The sequence below is a fragment of the Hyalella azteca genome, unplaced genomic scaffold, assembly GCF_000764305.2.
Source record: "Hyalella azteca isolate HAZT.00-mixed unplaced genomic scaffold, Hazt_2.0.2 contig16633, whole genome shotgun sequence".
NCBI lineage: Eukaryota > Metazoa > Arthropoda > Malacostraca > Amphipoda > Hyalellidae > Hyalella > Hyalella azteca.
This window is the reverse complement of record NW_025946448.1, coordinates 39,961-61,789: the sequence shown is the minus strand read 5'-3', so window position 1 is coordinate 61,789 and position 21,829 is coordinate 39,961. Positions and strand designations below refer to the sequence as shown.

Below are 21,829 nucleotides of genomic sequence, written 5' to 3'. Positions count from 1 at the left end.
GAAATCGGAATTTAAGAGGAATTGAAAAATATATTTATCAAATGATTATTGAGACAACTGATAAGTTATACTATGCGAATGTTTTTAATAATTAATTCATTCCAACGCATAAAAACATAGTTTCGAAACTATTTAATGTTAAAATGACCAAAATTTTTTTTTATTTCTTATTATTGATGAAATAAAGAAAAAACAAGTTGATAATTAAAATCGATTATTCCTGAATTATCTAAGTTTTTCCATTGCAAAAAATTATAACATGTGTTTATCTGTACACCATACCAAGTAATTCCATAAAACTTTTATGGCACACGTCGAGCAGGTTATATATATCGATACCAACGACACTAGGAAATTGGAAACTCGGACTGTCGCTTCCCAATCAAAGTTTGATGTGAGCCATAACGCAGATCAGTGCATAAATTGTTCCTTTTCCACGCACATTTTTATTACCTATGGGAAAGAAATACCAAGTAAGCGCGCGACCGACCTCTCAACGCTGGCATGAAAGCCGGTAATTAAGAAATCATTCTTCCCCCCGCAGTGAATGAATCTTAGAAAAGTTTTTAAATGGCCATGTATATTACTATATATTAAATAATTAGTAAATTTTACTGTGAAAACAACTCAAACATATTATTTTTGCAACCATTACATGGTACATAAATATTTCGCTTCTCAGTTCAGATCCCATTCATTCACATTAGAACAATACAGGTTACTTTCTTCTCTTTACTTCAGTCCGACATGACACTCTTATTATCAGTGGCACTCATTCGTGTGCAGTGATAGCTATAGCTCCGTACAATATAACATTATATAACATATAAAACGATGACGATATAGCATCGTCATCGTGATGGCTATAGCTCCATATAATATAACATTATATAACATAAAACACGATGACGATATAACATCGTCATCGTGATGGCTATAGCTCCATATAATATAGCATTATACAACATATAACACGATGACGATATAACATCGTTATCGTGATGGCTATAGCTCCATGCAATATAACATTATATAACATATAACACGATGACGACATAACATCGTCATCGTGATGGCTATTGCTCCATATAAGATAACATTATATAACATTATATAACGATGATGATATAGCATCGTCATCGTGATGGCTATAGCTCCACCGGTCACCACCGTGCAGGTGAGTGTGCATGGGTTTATAAGTGTAGCGGCGGTTGGCACTGTGCCACTGCAGTGCCAGTATGCACAACTAGGCATAGCTTTTCAGGGCCATTGTCCGACACAACCAACATTATTGCGCTGTAACAGCAGAGTTTGCTCGCATGTACATGGGGCGAGCATTTGACGCATAACTAAACTATGCAACTAAAAATGAAGACAACAACATTGACAAATAGCGATAAGTCCTTGCAAGAAATATCTTATTAACGTCCTTAAACATTATATTTTGACTGAATTTGTAGAGTATGCAGATTGATCATAAGAACAATATTTGATTTTAGTGATTACAAAAATGAATAAAAATTTACCTGATTTGGCTGCGGCTATTCAAGATGAATCATGCTGCAAATTGGTTATATTACTTCGCACAATACACCGAGTAGATTGCTTGAAAACTTCACTATATTCGCTGCCTTCACACACTGTACGAACATTGTACTGAGATGAAAGCTCATATCATCCTTTTGCACAATTCTGAAAACGTGTTTCCTGGTTCACTGAGCAGCACCGTATGAACTATAATTCACAGTTTCAATTCACGACATTGAATTCTGTAGTACATCAAACCAATTAAATTAGTTTACATTTTTCTTTACCTTACAATGATAATTTAAATTTTATAACATCCCAGTCACGATTACATTCAAAATATAAGAAATGTTCCACGTTCTTGTAAAAGCAATGTACTTAATGCATTGATAGGACTGAATTGTGCTGATAACATTTCAAAAACTGATGAATATGCATTATTGACATTGTTTGCACCGCTTATCCGTTTCCAGAAATTTGAATTATTGAAATCGTTGTTTCCTAGAAAGAACAGTTGTGAATTATGGTTTGTTATGAATTCGATTCTGTAGAACAAAGAACATTTTTTACGAAATGGTTAAAGGTAGTAAGACTTGTTATGAAAGTCGTTAGAAAATGGAGTGGAAGGGGAATGAATTTATGAAAGTGTTCGTTTTTTGCAGTGCAGATGATTAAATGTTGTACTATGGAAGTTAATTTTTCCGAAAGTATAATTTTAAAAACTATATTTCGTCACTCGATTCTCGGCTCAAGTATTTAATGTGATTACGGATATATTGAAGTAGGAGGCTACTGAGATGTAAAAGAATGACATGCATAATAAAGGAAATGTGGTGAATCACTATAATACAATGTATAAGTGGATTCACAATCGGAAAAGGATGCAAATGTCGATTACCAACTAGAATTGAAATGGTGAAAATGTGCACATCGAGAACTGTAAGGGGTTGAAAATGCGGGAGTTGAGAAAAAATTGAAAATGTGGATGCCTAAAATGAAATCGAATTAAAAAATGGGAGCTGGGAACAAAAAATGGAATGTAAATGCTTAAAGTATAAAAGAAATTCTATTGATAGCAAAGAAAAATGTAGCTATTAATAATTGGAAAGCGTTGAAATGTTTCATTTTTCTTAATTAAATGATTTAGCATAGATCAATATGAGGTAGATGGTAATGACTGACGGCTTGAAGAATATTGCTTTTCGAACTGACAGGAAATTAATAAGCGCTAGTTAGTAGCGCAATGAACTTCTACTGTTCATTATTGCCCGAGTGTAAATTGTAACATTGAGGATGAAAGCGCGAGAAAATTTAGCCGCTACTATACAGCAACGTCTTATTATTGCCGGGTTATCTTATAGGCCATCCATGAGCCGGGGCCCCCCGAATAGGGCACGGGTGAGGCCGCTAAATAAGGACGGCTATGCCCCTTAATTACGAGCCCTTTCTGTCCGGCCGGCAAACAGTCCCCAAGGAAAAAATATCGTCCGGCAAAATTTCGTCATGATATCACTTTTCGGTAGAGGCAACTTCGCGCATTAATCGAAATTTTTTATGTATTAGAGAAATATTCTCGTCAACTTTTGCCTGCACGGGTCTGTCATTTAGAAGTTTTAGTCTCGAGAAATTTTGCAGGTGTAACTTCAACACTTTTGAATACTCTTCTTCTTGTAATAAGTGCCATCTTTTTAAATGATGATTCATTGAGAAGAGAAATGTCAAAATATTTTGGATGCCTATGCTAAGAAATTCTCGCGCAGGCTTCATTCCTTAACATTTTCATTTTTTGTGCACAAGCGGCTGATAATAATTGATTTGTTGCGATGTCTGATCTCGATTAGTTCCATCCGCGACTGCTGACGACAATGATACAATGAATGGCTGATTAATAATTTTTTGCTATTACCGCTTATTCCATGATCCCGTTCGAATACGTGTAGGATAATCATAATTACTGGACAGCAGTACCGTCCAAATTATATTTGCCTAAATTGAAACAAAAAAAAGTACACTAATAAAGTACGCCTAATAGGCTAATATACCCTTCATTTTTCACATAAATAAACCTTCAATTAACAGCGCCCAATAACTTACAAAATGCGACAGAGTATCAAGTATTTTTTAACAAACAATAAGAATTGAAGTTCGTTTTTTAATCATGCCCATAAGCGCGAAAGGCCAGAATCAATTTAAAATTTTAATAAATTTAATGTCGTAGAGCATATTTTTGTTTACGTTCAACATTTAAATAGTACCATTGATTTTTATGTTATATTGTTTGTAAAAAAAAAACTTGCGTCAAAACCATCATAATCATAATCTTAGAATGAATAATGTTCATCAGAAGAAATTAAGTAACACTACTTCTACACAAGACTGGTCACTGAGCTGATCAGAAGGAAGAGTGGGCCCGGTTGTTGTCTCAATTGTATGGGAGCTAGCGTGTTACACGAAGCTCTCAAGGGAGCCTTATTTAGAAACTCCTCGAGAAAAGAATCATTCTATTCTCCATCTGCGACAGCAGCGGATTTCCCACTCGCATTCATGTGCTCAAATGGCACGTGGGCAGGTTTTGCAGTTCATGATGGCCAAATTACATGACTTGTAACGCCGTATTCGACTTGTTTCTGACTTGAAATACCGTTGTATTTCTCAGGTAACTACAGCGCTTACGCATGCGGTTAGTTCACAAACGGCGACAGTGCATTTGTTGATTCGTGGCCGACGTAGGCGAGCAAATTGAGTTGACCGACCTAGGCTCCGGATTAAAATCAACGAGTGCGTTTTCTCATTGATGGAAGAAGCGTGGCCGGCCTACGCGCTGCTGAAGCCTTCAGTGGGCGTAATGGTTTTAGCATAAAAGGATACGCGCTACGGCGCGAGTGTGGTAGTAGCTGTCTCTGCCCACACGCGTGCGATGCCTCGACTCACTAGGCCCTTCTGGTGCCTGACTTGCAAAAGAATCTTTATGTTCAGCCCTGGATAAAATAATCGCTAAAAACCACACTATTGCTTGCAGGCATTTTAAAGCTTTCACTTAAACATATCCCGAGCAAGGTAATCCTGCATTTATCAAGAGATTAATGTGAAGCCTCAGAACTGCACTGAATTAACGGCCAAACCGTAAGGCTGAGCCATAAACCTCAATTCTAAACTTGCTGACTAAACCTGCAGCACATTCAGCATTTGCTCGGCTGCTTAAAACCCAGCCGCTGGGCCTTGCTTACATTGGTGAATCGTAATGCCCAAGTGGCAAGTTTCACCGCTCGATCTTAAGGCTCGTCTCTCCAATTTTGAAGAATTTGCAGACGCAGACTTTACTTTCGGCATTGGGCATCATTACGACGTTCAGGGGTTAATACAAATATTTGCACGATAATCGGGCACCTTTGCATGTTACAAGATATTTAAAATATATATATTATTATATAGATTTTTTTAGATTTGAGGTATTTAGTTGTTAAAATTGTTATTGAATTTCATTATATTATCCGCCTTCCCACAACCAATAATAATTTGTAGCTGTCGTTGCCGGTGTTTAAAACCCTTTGATCTATTCAGCATGTCTATCAATGGCCAATTTATCTTCACAACTTTTAATCCCTCCAAAGGATAGAGTGCCTCTATAAATCTTGCTATATATTGTATAGAATAGATCGCTTGCATGTATGTTAAAATCCCTCCGTGCACAATTTACGACGTTACCACTTCTTCAGCAGAACTGTGGAACACTGCAAATTGATGACCTGCTGGCCGAGCGATAGATCGTAAGTCTATCTCTAGCCGCACATATGGAGAGTTAATTGTACGGACCGCAATAATTCTAAATCAACTTTAACTTTGGAAGGAAGCACCGCCTAAGGAACCTTGTGACCGAAGTTCAGACCCAGCCCTGCAGCTTGAATAATAAGAGACAAGCCCTTACTACGAACACGTTACCTTGCATCCAGAAAAATTGCTAATGAGATGTGAAGAATACCCGATGCCACTATTCGGTTATCAAGCAGACGTTTGCAAGGAGACGTCCTTGCAAGAGCCGATGATCAATCAAGCTTACGATCACTTGTAGATAATCCAGAACACCTGAGTGGATGCAGCTACGCATAGATCTTGGCGCTACTAACGGTTTATGTAGAATGCGATGAAGTTCCTCGAAATGTCCAAACGCCTAGACCAAGACTAAGTAGGACTAAGAAATACTGAAAACAGTCAAATCTGAACAAGGCCGAGCTCAGATCAGTTAATCTGCCTCGAAGATTTGACTTTTCATGCCGTATTTTATTGCAAATAGCATCTTATATTAAATTATACTAATATTACATAAAATTAACATTGCTCTCTAATAGTTAATTTTGACACTATCATTAGTAAATCATCTTTATCAAATGTTTCCACATTTCCAGAAACGAGATCACCGAAGAAATTTGCAGACCAAACAAGCCGACATAGACGCGGCATGCAACGGGAACAACCTTCGCCGCAAAATCCTCGCTTGCTACGGGTTTTGTGAGCTGCATGCGGCTCAGCTTTGTTCATAAGGTCTTATCACTCGGTAGATCAGCACCAAGTAAGTCACTTCAAGAGGCAGCCTTGTAATTTGGAGGAAGCCTAAGAACTTCTTCTACCGTGTCTTGCTTGTTCGTTCTCGGAAAGATAACCTGGACGGAACCGCAGCGGTCATGCGTGGGAGTGCGTAATTATGGCATCCGTCCCCTTATTCTCAATAAGGCCAAGGATTTGTTTCATTGTTTTTTTTGAAGGGCAACGCTACGTCCAAACGCTCGAAACTCGATGCTTTAATGGCCGGGCTCACGAAGATGACGATTCTTTTGCTGCAGTTCTCCTACCTCCGAGCCAAATTAGTGTGTATGACTTGCTGGTTTCCTCGAAAATGATGTGGTAACACCATTTTGATCTGCCACGAAATCGGACCCTGACACGTAACATTGTTTACAAATCGGCTTGATCTTTTTATTCCGAATTAATATTTATTTTAACGGTTGGAATGTAAAATACTTCAAAATATTAATATTAAAATATTATTAAATAAATTACAGTCCTTAAAATATTTAAATTTTCGTCGATTATGATTTATTTGCATGCTCATCAAAAGGGTATTAAAACGTACCTTTCCAGTAAAAGAGTATTAAAAGGTTATTAAAACTTACCTTCCCAGTAATACCTCATCCCACACCGGTTTGGTTGCAGGGAGGCAGTTTGTTTTCGCTAAGGCAGATGTCAACTGCAGTGCGCGCACGAAGCCAGCATACAAGTTTCATTTTCATCTTGAGTGTATATCTCATCATCGCAGGATCAAAATAATACTGAATTTTACTCATACCTTCAAATGTCTATTTTCTAATACCCGATGGAAATAAAGCATACGCGTTAACACTATACACATTCAACACACACACAGGTAGGTGAAGTGTACACTATTACACACAGCTAGGCGTTCACTCCAACCTACGTACAGGTGCGGTGAGTGGGCAGTACACACACGTCCGGACGAACGGCAGACGTCCTTACAAGGCAACTGCGAGCGATACCTTGTGAAAGCGGTCACTAACCCGGCCGTGCTTTGAGCTTCGCGCCCCACAAAACATCGTCCAAATCATCGCGAATTTCGCTCGTTTTTCCATTGCGGTCGGCAATACGCTTCTTCCGGAGCTGTGAAGGGGAGTTGCGAATAACGACCTGAGACAACCCGTCATTCTTTCTACGTTGTCATGGAACTGATCGGATGTTACCATATGAATCAATTTGAATGCGAAGATTTTGAAATGTATTCTGTAAGGAAACAAACCGAAGATTTGGAAGATTCCAGCGTCGGGAAGCCTGATAGCTACACGCATAATTTGTCTTTTAATTAATTGTTGGTACCTCATCGCGACATCAATGACATGATTCAACTTTTTATCTTATCGAGTACTATTTGAATATATTGTAAGTCCAAACGGAGTTAGAAAATGGTCACAGCCGCCGAAATGGTGACAATGTTTATTCGTTCACACGAGCCAGAGAAAATTGAAGAAATGTCTTCTGTAATCCATATGAAATGAAGGAATCAAATTAATTTTTTCCTGAATTCATCGTAGCCTATCCCTAATATTGAATTGCATATGCATGGCCTAAGTCCTAACTGATTTCAGACGTGTCTATTACACACGAAAAAAATTTCTTAATAGAACATTATTAGTTTTTGAGGTTAATTAAAACACAGTAACAAATCAATTTCAATTTACAACCAATTGCAGCATCTTTCGAATGACATCCAAAATTATCGTTAAATAAAAACAGTGTTAGTAATAGTAATTATTAATAAGCACCATTGCAAAAAATTCTCTAATTCGAAAAATGAGAATTACAAAATTGAGAAATGATGCGCAGAAGCTAAGTGAAATGACTTCTTAAAACTATAGTTCCTTAACACTGCAATCAGAGACAGATATTACTGAATTTCATCTCCTTGGGCACAAACCGACACAAATAAATAGTAGTGGGTTTCCAATTGAAATAATAAATAAGGCATTATTTTCGACACATTATGAACTGCAATCAGAGATAGATATTACTGAATTTCTCATCTTGAGCAGAAAACTATACTGAAGAACGGTAATTAGTTCCCAATTTAAAAAGGCTTATAAATATTACTCTTTCGACACATAATGAAATGTAATGAGAGATGAGCACTACACTAGTCTGCTTTTGTAGACTGAGCAGGAGGCGATGCATAAGGACAGCCCAGGAACTGGTCAGCGATGCGGCCAGCCTCGCGCAGTCCGGACAAGAAGGCGCCGTGAACCGTCGCTAATCTAATTTATTAATGCGATAAATTTGTAAGTTTTGGAAAAATGTTCATTAACTTAAACACAACCGAGCGTCAAACATCGAATTTTTAACACGCAAGTTGTAACCGTTTGTTGATTTAAAAATAATTTATTTTTGTAAACAATAATCCTGAGATCATATTACAAAACTCGAATCAGCAAGTAGGAGCAGATTTTTCGTCTGTGGATGGTGGGTTTAGCTCAAAAGCTGCCAGTTCTGCGGCCCCAGATCGCTATTGCTACACAATGTGGCAATAGCGATCAGGGGCCGCAAAACTAGCAGCTTTTTGTGCTAAAACCCAGGGGTACGTGTTTGTGTAACACAAACTCGTACCCAGTATCGGTAGCACGGCCTCTTATTATTATTATTTCTGTCATTATATCGTGGTCACCTCGGCGGACGGTTGGGATCAGTGGGCGGAGGGTCACCGTTGCCGGTGACGACGTCAGCCGCAGCACCGCTCCCGCCGCCCGCAGGCGCCGCTGGGGCGCTGGTAGCAGAGGTGCCGCTGCCGTTGCTGCTCTTGCCGCCGCTCCCGTCTGCGGGTGACGCTTGTCACTAACACAACTCCCTATACAAACTAAATATATCCACTCACTATTTCAATGCTATGATTGAATCAAATTATAATACAGCATTTACGTTGTTGATTACAATTTGCGATAAAACTTGAGAATGTCATTTAGATCCCAAAGTACCTATATATTTTCGATTACATAACTATAACTATACATACTCAACAAACGATATTACATCAATACAATAACTCAGAAGAATAGCCTAAAGCAATAATAATGATTCAGATCAAGTTCTGAACCTCCATCCACATGAATATTACTGGACTACCCACTATGAATATCATAGCCATAACCCATGAGTACAGGAATACTCATGCGTAAAAATACTCATAATACTATAGTTGAGCAATATAGATCGTAGTAATGAATATCTCACTGCTGGATGGGGGGCCGGGCGGGGCGATGGGCGTGGCTAGCATGTCGTAGTCGTTGCCAGAAGCGCCTGTTGCCACGAACGAATACGAGCCCCGGGACCAGGGGTCTGCGCGCCAACGTGTCACTACCGTTTCTTTCGGCTGGACAATCAAACAATTCATCATTAAAATCAATTAAATGGACATACACTCACTTTAGTCTTTATTTATTAGATGCCGTAATGATTCAAAAGCAATGCTTTTTCCTTTACTTTGTCGAAGAACGATATAGAAGTCTTCCATTTTAGCATGAATTTATAGTCAATTTCAATATCGCAGCTGTTTATAACAAGCATTTAGATAGACAAATAGTTCCCTGTAAAATAAGCCATCTCATCACAGTAATTTCTCAAATGAACCGATTACGAGTGTGCAAAAATCATGACAATAATATAACGCTAGCCTCACCTGCTGCACAACGTTGTTGCCAAATATTCCCTTGAGAACAGCCAAACATCTGCCCACGATGACGTCATCAGCGACGTTCTCCATGACCTGCGCGGCTTCGCCGGCCACAAGCGCCAGCAGCACCGGCGCTCTGTACAGGTTCCAGAAGAGGAACAGCTCGCCTGTCCGCATATATCATCATCAGCATAAGTCGTGCAAAGGCACGAAAATACAGAGGTACTTCTAAATCAATAACTTTCTAAATATACTTCAATACGAAAATACATACTTCTAAATCAATAACATTCTAAATATATTTCAATACGAAAATATATAGGTACTTCTAAATCAATACCATACTAAACATACTTCAATACGAAAATACATTCTAAACCAGTTTTCAAATTCAGTTATATTTAGTTTCATTTTCATTTTTCTATACAAACGTGAGGTTATGCACGATCACTTACAATGACCATCAACCAAGAAAGAAGAAAGTAAGGCCACTAATTTCTCACCTCGACTGGCCGTAGTGGAACCGACATGTCCGAAGAGATTAGCATTTGGGTCCCAGAAAACTCGATCAAAACACAGCACAACCTGCAGGTTAACATTTGTAAAGAATTATATCAATAAAATGGAATGTACGATAGAATTGGTTTTAGCCAAGCCCATATATCAAGCAGCTGGAGGAAAACGAACGTAATTTGTATTCTAAAAGATACCAGGGTATAAAAGAGACGACAGCTACATACACAAATACTAGAACAAGATCGCAAGAGAAAACACGATTCAGCTAACACAGATTTAAAATTTGTGTAAACATCCATTAAAAAATAATCTTGTATGAATGTTGTTCATATTAAATTTGCATCAAGCAGTTAAATATTGAAGCACCCATGATATTGGCCAGGGCCCAGGATTTAACTGAAAATTTTAGAAAAATAAAATTTTACATATCTTGTACAAACAGTGTATGAGTTCAGATTCATTGTAAGTTCAAAAATTCTAAAATAACAATAAAATCTATTAGCACAACAGAAATTCAAGAAAGATATAAAAACTTAACTAGGCGAATAAAGGAAATGACTATGGGGAAAAAATCATCCGTAGACTAACCTATCTATATTTAGAATTAAATTGAACATGAAATAAATCAGAAATTTAAACAAAACTTATCTTTGGAAATATACATGGAATAAAGTCTGAAACACAAGAGGCATTTTGTATAAGAATTAAGCGGAAAAAACTGGAAGGTATTCATCAATTGGAATCAAAATCTACTTCTGCTTCTCCTACCTTCGGCTGTGCTCATTTGCGTCGAGCATTTTAGTGTCCAGATTCAAGTGAGGAACTTTAAAGTATAGGCTTCCACTTCTGATGTTTCCGATTTACAAATTTTATAATCTTTGTTTAGTAAAAAAACTTAGTTCGATTTTTTTTCCATTTGAAATTTCAAACAGAAGGGACTGTCTGCTTGTGTTTATTTTCAGTTGCATGTCATTTATCTATCAACTTAGGTATCAGAATTTATACATAAATCTACGGTTGTTCAAATTGATTTTATTATTATTCTAGGATTTTTGAGCTGACAATCGAGCTGTACTCTGCAACGTTCTTTAAAAAGATATTATGATTTGTTATGGCATTTAATTTGCTTTTAAATTCCTAATTACTGTTCGATACCAGCAAATGAACAAGTGATAATTCAACTTGAAGCATCTTAACTCGGCATTGCTCAAGATCAATAATCCGTGCAATAGAATTCCTAAATCACAAAATAAAAATAAAATCGATGTATGCTAATTGAACAAAGCCCAGTTATAAGTATGAAAACATCAATCCGGTGTCTTATAAATTAAATTTATAAATATCAATTGAGGAATATAGGTTTATTTGCTAATCCAATCCTCTCGCGCCATTTTAGAAACGCCTTTCTATTCTCTAACTATGAGTAAATTTCCAGGTCCAGGTAATATAACGATCCCCAGATGGGTGGGGGCCTAAAATATAAGTTCTAAGTATTCTGGATACGCGCCCGAACAGCTCCTTCATACTGACGGCACCATGCTTCAAAAACACACACACAAACTATGATAAATAAATATAAGATAGCATTTTAGATTACATTAGAATGGCACCAGAGGAGTATCTATTACATAACAACATTATCCAATGTACGTGCACACTCTTACCAAGAGATCGTCCTGCTTACTACCATGTTAATGTTACCAATTGTAAATACCATTCGGACGGCGGTGCTCAGTCGGATGTCAAGGCCCTCGCAGAGCGCCACGGGCACGCACGAGTACCCATTGCGCACTGCACACATTCCAAGCAAATTCGTTAGCAACTAAGCACATTCATTAAGCAAATTAAGCAACTTATTAAGCAACTCATTAAGCAACTCATTAAGCAAATTAAGCAATTCATTAAAGCAAGTTAAACAATTATGACATTAATACATCTCAAGACTATGAGGAAAGTCATTTTTGACAGATTCCAATGTAGCGTTATGTTACAATTACTATCAATAACGTAATGTTCTGCAATAATTTTTATCATTAATAATATAATAATTTCTACTGCTCACTGTGTATTCAATGAGTGACTTTTTAGAGCAAAAAGCATCTTAAACAAAACGAACTAACCTGTGAGATGGCTGCCACTGAACTCAAAATCGTCGTCTTGGTCCCAGTGCTTGAGTGAAAGATTGTGTAAAGGAGTAGCATTTGCAAACTCAAGGTTTGCAAAATGCCAGTCTAAGATCTGGCGGTCCCTGGACGACAAATAAACATCGCTTGGAGGGTTAGCGTCGAGCTCTTGTAATTTGCTCTCTAGTTCTATTTGCTGCTCCACCAACTGGTCATATTCCTGGGATTTGACGAGGACATTGAATTAGAAGAATCTTCCAATCATCTTATATCCATCTTTTTACAAATCATATGATTTGTCTTGAGAAGACACTTATTTGTACAAAGTGAATATAAATTAGGACTAGAATTTCAAAGCCATTTTTAGCAAATTTACTCATTTATGGAACAAATGCCCTATTGTGCTCGCCATGTCCGTCCATCCGTCTGTCTGTCCGTAACTTTACGTTTTCGTCGACGAGAAAATGACTTGACGCAAAGCTCACCTTGCAAGCATTGTTCAAGTTCCTCATCTGGGCGCGGTAGACGAACTCAGATGTGATGTTCTTAGGGTTGCGCGTCTCTGTGAGGTTGCGGTGCTCCTTGTGCAGAACCTTGACTCGCTCCTGCAGAGTGTGCAGCTTCACCAGCACCTCCTTCAGTTTATCCTGCAGCCGCGCCATCGTCTGCCAGTACTCCACCTGCAGATCCTTGACATGCTTCTCCTGAAGACTACAACACAGCATCCATTAATGATTAAAATTACGTACCAAGAGAGTGAAGACTATAAGACAGCATCCATTAATGAATAAAATTACCAAGTGAGTGAAGACTACAAGACAGCATCCATTAATGATTAAAATTACCCAGTGAGTGAAGACTACAAGACTGCATCTATTTATGATTAAAATTACCAAGTGATTGATTGAATCGACAGCTGATCGCATTTGGATAATCTCAACAGAATGGTAACAATAGAAAATAAAGCCAAACCACTAACGATCCTTACTTCAAAGCATCTTATATAGAAATGACATATAAAGAAGAAAACCAACACCTGACAATATTAAGAGCTCAGAGATATTCAATGCTTACTTGATAACCCATTCCAGAGCTTCCCCTAACGAGATAGGCTTGTTGTTGATGTAATTGAAATCCAACTGATGGGACAAGAACGAAGTGGCTTCCAACAATCTGTTGAATTCTCTCTCAACCATTTCGTCCTTCTCCTTGGCCACTTGCTGAGGAAGGCGAGAGAAGATATAGGAACAAAATAAAAGAGCCCAGGAATAGCTCAAAAGTATTTGAACATATTAAGTAACAGCAGCAGTGAGCATCATTTTAAGACATATGCGACAAGTCATAATTGAAAGATTTCAATATGAAAGATTTGGCACATTGAGAGAATCCAAAATGAAGGATTTAGCATCAAGTTATAATTACCATCAATAAGGTAGAATTCCGCTAGAATTTTTACCAGCCATAATTTGCGAGATTATTCTCAGTGAGAATTCCGCTAGAATTTTTACCAGCCATAATTTGCGAGATTATTCTCAGTGTTGCAGCAAACAAATACAAGAAAACCTATGTTCTTCGCCAGCCTTTCCTGAAACTTATGAATTAATCTTAGAAGCAGATGTGAAATTTACCGAGCTTCCATTGGCCTCAAAAAGTGGACACTTTTGCCTGATGCGCAGGAGCTCCATGTTGATCTGCTTACTGAGCACATTGACGGGGTTACCGCCCAGTCCAGTCACAACCATGGCTCCCAAGTCGGCAACATAAGGACCTTTGCGGAATGTTGCGATGCGTCCACCCACACGCTCCTACATGAAAAATATATTCAAGTTTATCATAAAGCGAATCTTGCAAAATACAGCCCGTTGGGGGAATTGATTAAGTGTCTACAAAAGTTTTTCTACATAGAAAATCATACAAATTAAGAAGAATTCTTACCAGATGACCAAGACCTGAAATTAATAAATACCAGCAGACCTACCTACTTTAACCCATTAATGCCAAGCGGTTCCATTTGGAACCAGAGAGAAAAATGGATTCATAATAAAATTACATGATGAAATAAATATAAAAGTGGCTGCGTAGTTAATGCACAAAATTGTACATCGTGTACATGTTCTGGCAAAGTTTAGTTCTGCTGCGCTGACTACTCCGTTTAGTTAACATTCAAAGAATATAAGAACCAGGTGTCAGGCAGGACGGCTTGATATCATAGCGGAGAAAGATTAGTAATTCGGTCTAAAATATATTTATGAGTCAGATGATAAAGTGAGTACTTATAATGCTGTATATGGTACTATGTGATTTAATGTTTCTGAAGTCATTTAGATCATGAAATATATAGCCCGGTTCCAAATGGGACCAAGCTATAATTTTTCACATACAACAAAAAATGAATATTTTAACATATTTTTTATTTATTATCATCACAAGTGATAATATTCTCACAGGAAACCAAAGAAAAATTCTGAAAATAATACTCGGCATTAATGGGTTAATATGACTTTTCACAAATGGAGCGTGAATGCAATAAATATGGAATGATCTCAATCTTGGTAACTTTACTGACTATTTTTGCACAAAATGCCGACAACTGAAGGCAAATATTACAAACAATTCTGGGAGCATCATCACACTATTTTATTGCCGTCCCTATCTCACGACACACTAAAACCAAAATCATCCATCAGTTCACAAAATTTTTATATTATCATAAGTGTAACGGAATAAATAATATACACTATAAATAGATGGCAAAAATAAACTCAAACAGGTTCAAAAGAAAATATATTATATAAATTCCAAAGAAAATATAAATTAACAAATAAAATATAAATTCCAAAAAAAAATATAACTTGATCTTTATAACTGCTTACCCTTGCTTCCAGTACTATCACTTGGAAGCCAAAAGAGTTGAGCTGCTGAGCTGCAGCCAGCCCAGCGATGCCGGCACCCACGACGATGACCGTGCCAAATTTTTTTGGTGGTAATGGCTAAGGATAACAGAGGAAATATTCATAACATATAATATTCAACCAATCGAGTGACTAATTGGTTCTTATGAAATTTTGAATAACGTTTATAAAAATACATTATAAACGTTACTATGTTTTAAATATATTTATAATTGGCACAATAAACAATATAAAGCTGGATGTCGTGACGGGTAATTTTGCTCTAGATAACAGCATTCAATACAAGCAATAGGCACCATAAAAAAACACCACAATGAAAATTAAAAAAAAATTCACATCTAAACTTCATAATAGGTATATGGTTTACTTTGGTCCTGTTGAATATGCCGAAGTTGATGTAGCCATGTCTGTTGAGGTAGGCGTGTATTCTTGCCACCAGCACCGTGTCCGAGTTGAAGGGTGGGTCGAGTTGTGATAAGAGGTTCTCGTATGTGAGCTCTTGCAAGGGGTTCGCCAGCCATAGCTGCAGCTGAAATAAGAATTACATGACAATTATTTCATAAAGTATATAGTAGTTATACTATTATTAGTACTCAAATGTTTCTGGTAGTACAATCCTCTGTTACTCACCGGAAATTGCCTCCTGTCAGAAAAATAATTTGCAAACTGGTGATTATGTCTTTCTTTGGGAGAGAATATCAAGCATCAGCAACTTATTTTTTATGAGAAGCATCAAGTCAACTTTATAACACAATATTACTTCAAAATTTTAATCAAAAAGAGGTTAGAAAAATAATCGATGTAATCATTTAATGAATATCATCCTAATATCTAGGAGTCACCTAACCATTTAATGGCCATATTTATGATACTTAATTTCTGTAATTGCAAGCTAAAATATTTTATCAAATTCAAATTGCTACTTTGGTGGCTCCGAGGCTATGCCATTAAAATAAGACCTTTGATTTTTCTGGGCACTAAAATGACTGCAGATAGTAAGCTATCATTGGAAAAGTTATATACAGGAAAACTAAATACTGCATTGAGGTGTGAATTATTGGACATTTAATTCAGTTAATCCAAATACCGTAGCATGAATATTCAAGAAATATACTTGAAATATTTTTGAAATGAGTGAAATAATGAGCAACTCACTGTTTTATTGCGGATATAAAGAAAAACTTTGTGGGTAGTGGGAGGGGCTGCAGCGATGTCAGAGAAGAGGGACCCTTCTAAAGTAGTGAGCTTGTCAGCCGGGATACGACTCTGAAACGCTGCTCCTTCAAGGCCAACTGAAATAAATATAATCAATTAACAACAAGCACTAATTACAAGGATTAGAAAAACATCAAGGCTCACACTTGCTTATTAAAATGGACTTGGAAGAGCCATATACTCTCACAGCTCAACAAAAACATTAACTTGTGAGTGGAATGGAATATAATTAAAGTGTTGTTTTACAAACGATTTGATGTACCTACCAAACAATTTCACAAGTGAATGCATTGTTAGAATACAAAGGCAATGACACACCCACACCCAGCAAAGATGAAACATCAGTTCAGTTGCATTGGTAGGACAGTTTTGTGATTTGTTTGCAGGGTTTTTTTTTTCAAAACATTATTGTTTGGGCCCATTTTTTTCCTGCTTCTTTTGAGAGATTAAATCCAACTTTTATGCACCTAGAAGTTCTAAAAAACTATCATAGACACGATTATGATGCAACATTTAGGAGAAAAATCAACATAGTTTAGCTGCAACTAAAAAAAAAAACAAGCTACCAATAAGACTAATATTAGCATCAATTCTTGCATGACAAGACAGCAGGCTAGATTGTTATGCTTCACAGCAGAAATTTCATTTGGTTTAATGTTAGTACAGCATTAAATAAAGCAATCATAATGAATTTACTTGCATACCAATCGACCAATGCAAACATGAATTCTGCTTCTCCAAAACGAACTATGTAATGTACAGAAAAGTGTAACTGAGATCCATCCAAATAAAAAATTAATGCTGTTTGAACAAATTCTTATTTAAAATTAAATCAATATTGTTTCAATACAGTTTTTAGATCTTTTTCAAGTGTTTCGTAGTAATCATTGCAATTCCCTGATGAAAACACTGAGAACAATTCAAAAGATAACAATCCTCAAGATACTTGGACTGATATTCAATTAAAATGAGTAAACAATGAGTTGTTTATCACCAGTGGGATCTTCAGGATCATTTTCTCCCTCTGCTTCTTCTTTTTCAGTTTTCTCAGGTTTTGGTTCTTCCTTCACTTCAGCGGTGGTTGATGACGCTGTAGCGGTAGGAGCAGCTGAGGTTGATGGAACACTTTCTTCAGTGACAGAAGAAGATGCTCCGTCACCTGCCTGAAATAATTAAATGAGTTACAACATAATGAGATCATGACATAACCCCATAAGAAATAGTTACATGTGGTAAGATCAGGTGACCTTGAAGCCAGAAGTGTATAGCCAGATCTTTATTTACAAGTTAGTTAGTTTAGTTTAGTGGCCAAATGTTTACTAGCGCTTCAGCTATTTAGCTATCTTTATTTACAAGGGTGAAATGAAGATTTGGCACAAGAGAGACATATTGAATATCTGGCATAAATATTGAACATTTATAAGTTAATAAAAAACTTTGCATCTTTTTCTTTCCATTGGTGTATAAATCATTAGTTTTGAATTTATAGGTACTTAAATACAAACAAATTTATTAAATTAGGTCCAGTATTTAGAATAACCCTGTATATAAGTTATATGTATGTATCATATAGATAGTTTTGGACTTCATATATTTGAAAACTGAAGCAGGGAGGAAGGTGCTAGAAATTGTAGTGTTGAGTTTAAATTCACATTAAGAACATCTTCAATCATGATCTATGTATTGTGTTTGAGTTATCTGATACATTGTTCATTTAAAGCTTAAATACTTACTCTAAAACTTATACACAAGATTGGCATCTACTACTTATTACTAAAATTTGTGTTCCTACAAAGTAACATATTTACAATAGATTTGAGACCTTGCAGCTTGATTGAGCAATTATGATGCTAATTAGATGGTGGAGCTAATTTTTCAAGTATAATCTTGTTGTTCCAAAAAATGCAAAAAAGACACTGATTGAAGTCAGTGATTGNGGTGGAGCTAATTTTTCAAGTAGAATCTTGTTGTTCCAAAAAATGCAAAAAAGACACTGATTGAAGTCAGTGATTGGAAAGTAGATACATTCCATCATCATTTCCATGCCTGCTTCTATACATACATAACCATTTATTTCCTGTATTCAATATATACAAAAATCCAAAGGAAGAATATGATGAAATCAATCAATTCTCCCCTAAACTGACAAAGCCAAGTTCTGAGCAAGCCAAGGTATACAGTATATACTGTATATACCGTCAACCGGGGCTACTCGTCAACCGGGGCTACTCGTGACAGTTTTGAGCGTTTTTTGTTAATAACTTCTTACCATGAAACATTTCATAAACAAGTTTAGGCTCATTTTATTGCTCTTTGCGAGGGCTATCGAATGGCATCTTCAAAAAAATTCCATATGTTATTCGTAAGGTGCCAGAAGCAAAAAAGTGTCCTGAGTAGCACCATCGAACAGAGCTACTCGGGACACTTGCAATAAAACTTTATTTTAAAATATTTGAAGCATGCAGAGTGTACTCATCTATTACCTTCAAGTGTCAACTGGGGTGATTTCGGCCGCCGGGGTTTGGGGTGTCTGGCCGCGTTTTTGATTTTGCTTTGCAAACAAAAGCAGGGTCATAAACGATGGCCAAAGTCACTCTGGCGTTTATGACCTCGTTTACGACCCTACTGTTTATGACCCTGGCGTTTACGACCCCATTTTTGTTTGCAAAACAAAATCAAAAACGGGGCCGAAGTCACCCTGGCGGCCGAAGTCACCCCAGTTGACAGTACTAACAGTACTCTGAAGTCCTCCTCTTTCATTGTAGATGATGTAGAGGTAGAATAAATGACATTTTCTGTGATTTTTACTCGTTTTTCCTTTATCGCAGTCCGGACAAGAAGGCGCCGTGAACCGTCGCAGGGTAGTTGCGGATTGTGTGCTCCCCGCCGAAGAATAACCTGTTAAAACAGCCATTGGTGTATCGTTTTTGTAGCTAGTACGATGCAAGTGTTGTTAAAACAGCCATTGGTGTATTGTTCCTGTAGCTACGACTCAAGTGTTGTTAAAACAGCCATTCGTGTATCGTTCCAGTAGCTACGACTCAAGTGTTGTTAAAACAGCCATTCCTGTATCGTTCCTGTAGCTATGACTCAAGTGTTGTTAAAACAGCCATTGGTGTATCGTTCCTGTAGCTACGACTCAAGTGTTGTTAAAACAGCCATTCGTGTATCGTTCCTGTAGCTATGACTCAAGTGTTGTTAAAAGAGCCATTGGTGTATCGTTTCTGTAGCTACGACTCAAGTGTTGTTAAAACAGCCATTCGTGTATCGTTCCTGTAGCTACGACTCAAGTGTTGCTAAAACAGCCATTGGTGTATCGTTTCTGTAGCTACGACTCAAGTGTTGCTAAAACAGCCATTGGTGTATCGTTCCTGTAGCTACGACTCAAGTGTTGCTAAAACAGCCATTGGTGTATCGTTTCTGTAGCTACGACTCAAGTGTTGCTAAAACAGCCATTGGTGTATCGTTTCTGTAGCTACGACTCAAGTGTTGTTAAAACAGCCATTCTTGTATCTGTTCTAAAGCTAAGACTCAAGTGTTGTTAAAACAGCCATTCGTGTATCATTTCTGTAGCTACGACTCAAGTGTTGTTAAACAAGCCATCCGTGTATCGTTTCTGTAGCTACGACTCAAGTGTATCGTTCCTGTGACTCAAGTGTTCATTATTCAGCTCCAGCAAATTGAGAATCTAATTTATTAATGCGATAAATTTGTAAGTTTTGGAAAAATGTTCATTAACTTAAACACAACCGAGCGTCAAACATAGAATTTTTAACACGCTTTTTTTAACCTATTAGATATGCAAACTTTTTAAATCTTTCTATTGTGTTACGTAGCCTTAGTATCAGGCCTTTGATGGCCATTGACAAAATTTTTCTATGTCAAATCGTTTTTGAGTTTTGGGGGTTTTTGTTAAAAAAACAAAAAGTGGTCAAAGTTACCCAGCCAGTCAAAGTAACCCCATTTTACGGTACCCTATTATTGATACGATATTACCGTATTATTGATGCGATATTACCGTATCCATGAACATGCCATTGAGCATTTACAACAACCTTGACCACTGCAAGCTTCATATCAGCAGCCTTATAGCATATTTTCTGTATCTGTAGGCTTACAAGACGGCTTGTAATTTCACACCATTTTAATTGGGTTAAGTGAATTTACTATAATAAAAGATCGTTGAAAAACATACCTGAAACAGAAAGGAATGTTTTAGTGACAACCATCATATGTTTTGCAGAAATAAATCATAGTTTAGGTCAATTACTTTTCATTCTATGATGCCTGATGCATAATTCTATATATGACATTCTATGCACAATTTTGTGATGACCGATGATGCACTAATTTTCCGATATGTGAAATTTTTTTCACCGAGCAAGGTAAATGTAATCAATATTCTTTGTTTTTAATCAAGTTTTTTCTTAACTGGAGCCTTTGCTTACTGAGGTTCTACTGTAAATGCGTTTTTGGGGGTGTCCCGAATATCCCCTGAGGCGTGTTCCAAGTAGCCCTGCTGTGCGGAAATGGCTGCCATTTTTTTTTTTGATTGAGGTATGTAAATTCTGTAAATAAAATTTTCAAGCCGACACCTGGGTGCAACTTTTATGCAAGTAAAATTTTTTTTTAATACGGCAAATATTTTTTTTACTACAGACCTTAGCAGAAGTAACTTTTCAAAATAGCTTTTTTCACAATTTTTTTCATGAATTTTTCAAAGCTAGTAAATGTAGTATTTTTTGACTTCCTTTATACTACATAGATTGGAAAAATTTTGACGTTTACGCCCATGGTCAGGAAGGTGCAGCGTGTATGCCGGAGGTTCGTACGCCAGGGAAGAAAGTTGCCAATATGCTTGCTAAAAACGGAAGTGTAACCCTCGCCAATGCTGCATGATCGACACAGGCAGACGTACTTTACGATTGATGCCTGGCGATCATCACAAACACACGTGCTTTACGATCTAGCCAATGCCCAATGATCAACACTGATGCGGGCTCTTTGCGATCAAAGTGGCCGATGCCTAATGATCGACACAAGCGCACGCAATTTATGATCGTTTCAGCCGATGCCCAATGATCAATACTGATGCGCGCTCTTTGCGATCAAAGTGGAAGATGCCTAATGATCGACACAAGCGCGCGCGATTTACGATCGGTTTAGCCGATGCCCAATGATCAACACAGAAGTGCGCTCTCTGCGATCAAAGTGGCCGTTGCCTAATGAACGACACAAGCGCACGCGATTTACGATCGGTTTAGCCGATGCCAAATGATCAACACTGATGCGTGCTCTTTGCAATCAAAGTG

General features: G+C 37.3%; 2 protein-coding genes across 2 annotated transcripts in view; both read right to left on the bottom strand.

Annotated features, from left to right (window-relative positions):
* Positions 1–2,070, bottom strand: part of LOC108664335 — a 35,821-nt gene extending 33,751 nt beyond the window's left edge. The window contains exon 1 of the mRNA XM_018150911.2: positions 1,527–2,070. The gene's annotated coding sequence lies outside the window, so the exon portion shown is untranslated. The remainder of the gene's footprint in view (positions 1–1,526) is intronic.
* A 5,682-nt stretch (positions 2,071–7,752) lies between these two features.
* LOC108664332 (lysine-specific histone demethylase 1A) lies at positions 7,753–18,190 on the bottom strand. The gene is given in 15 exon segments (XM_047884963.1): positions 7,753–8,342; positions 8,750–8,897; positions 9,313–9,451; positions 9,758–9,918; positions 10,255–10,483; positions 11,922–12,058; positions 12,388–12,610; positions 12,876–13,101; positions 13,465–13,610; positions 14,019–14,195; positions 15,264–15,380; positions 15,670–15,831; positions 16,458–16,594; positions 17,512–17,680; positions 18,170–18,190. Coding segments are annotated over 15 exon segments (2,310 nt in total). The 3' UTR covers positions 7,753–8,224.
* Between the last annotated feature and the right edge of the window lie 3,639 nt (positions 18,191–21,829).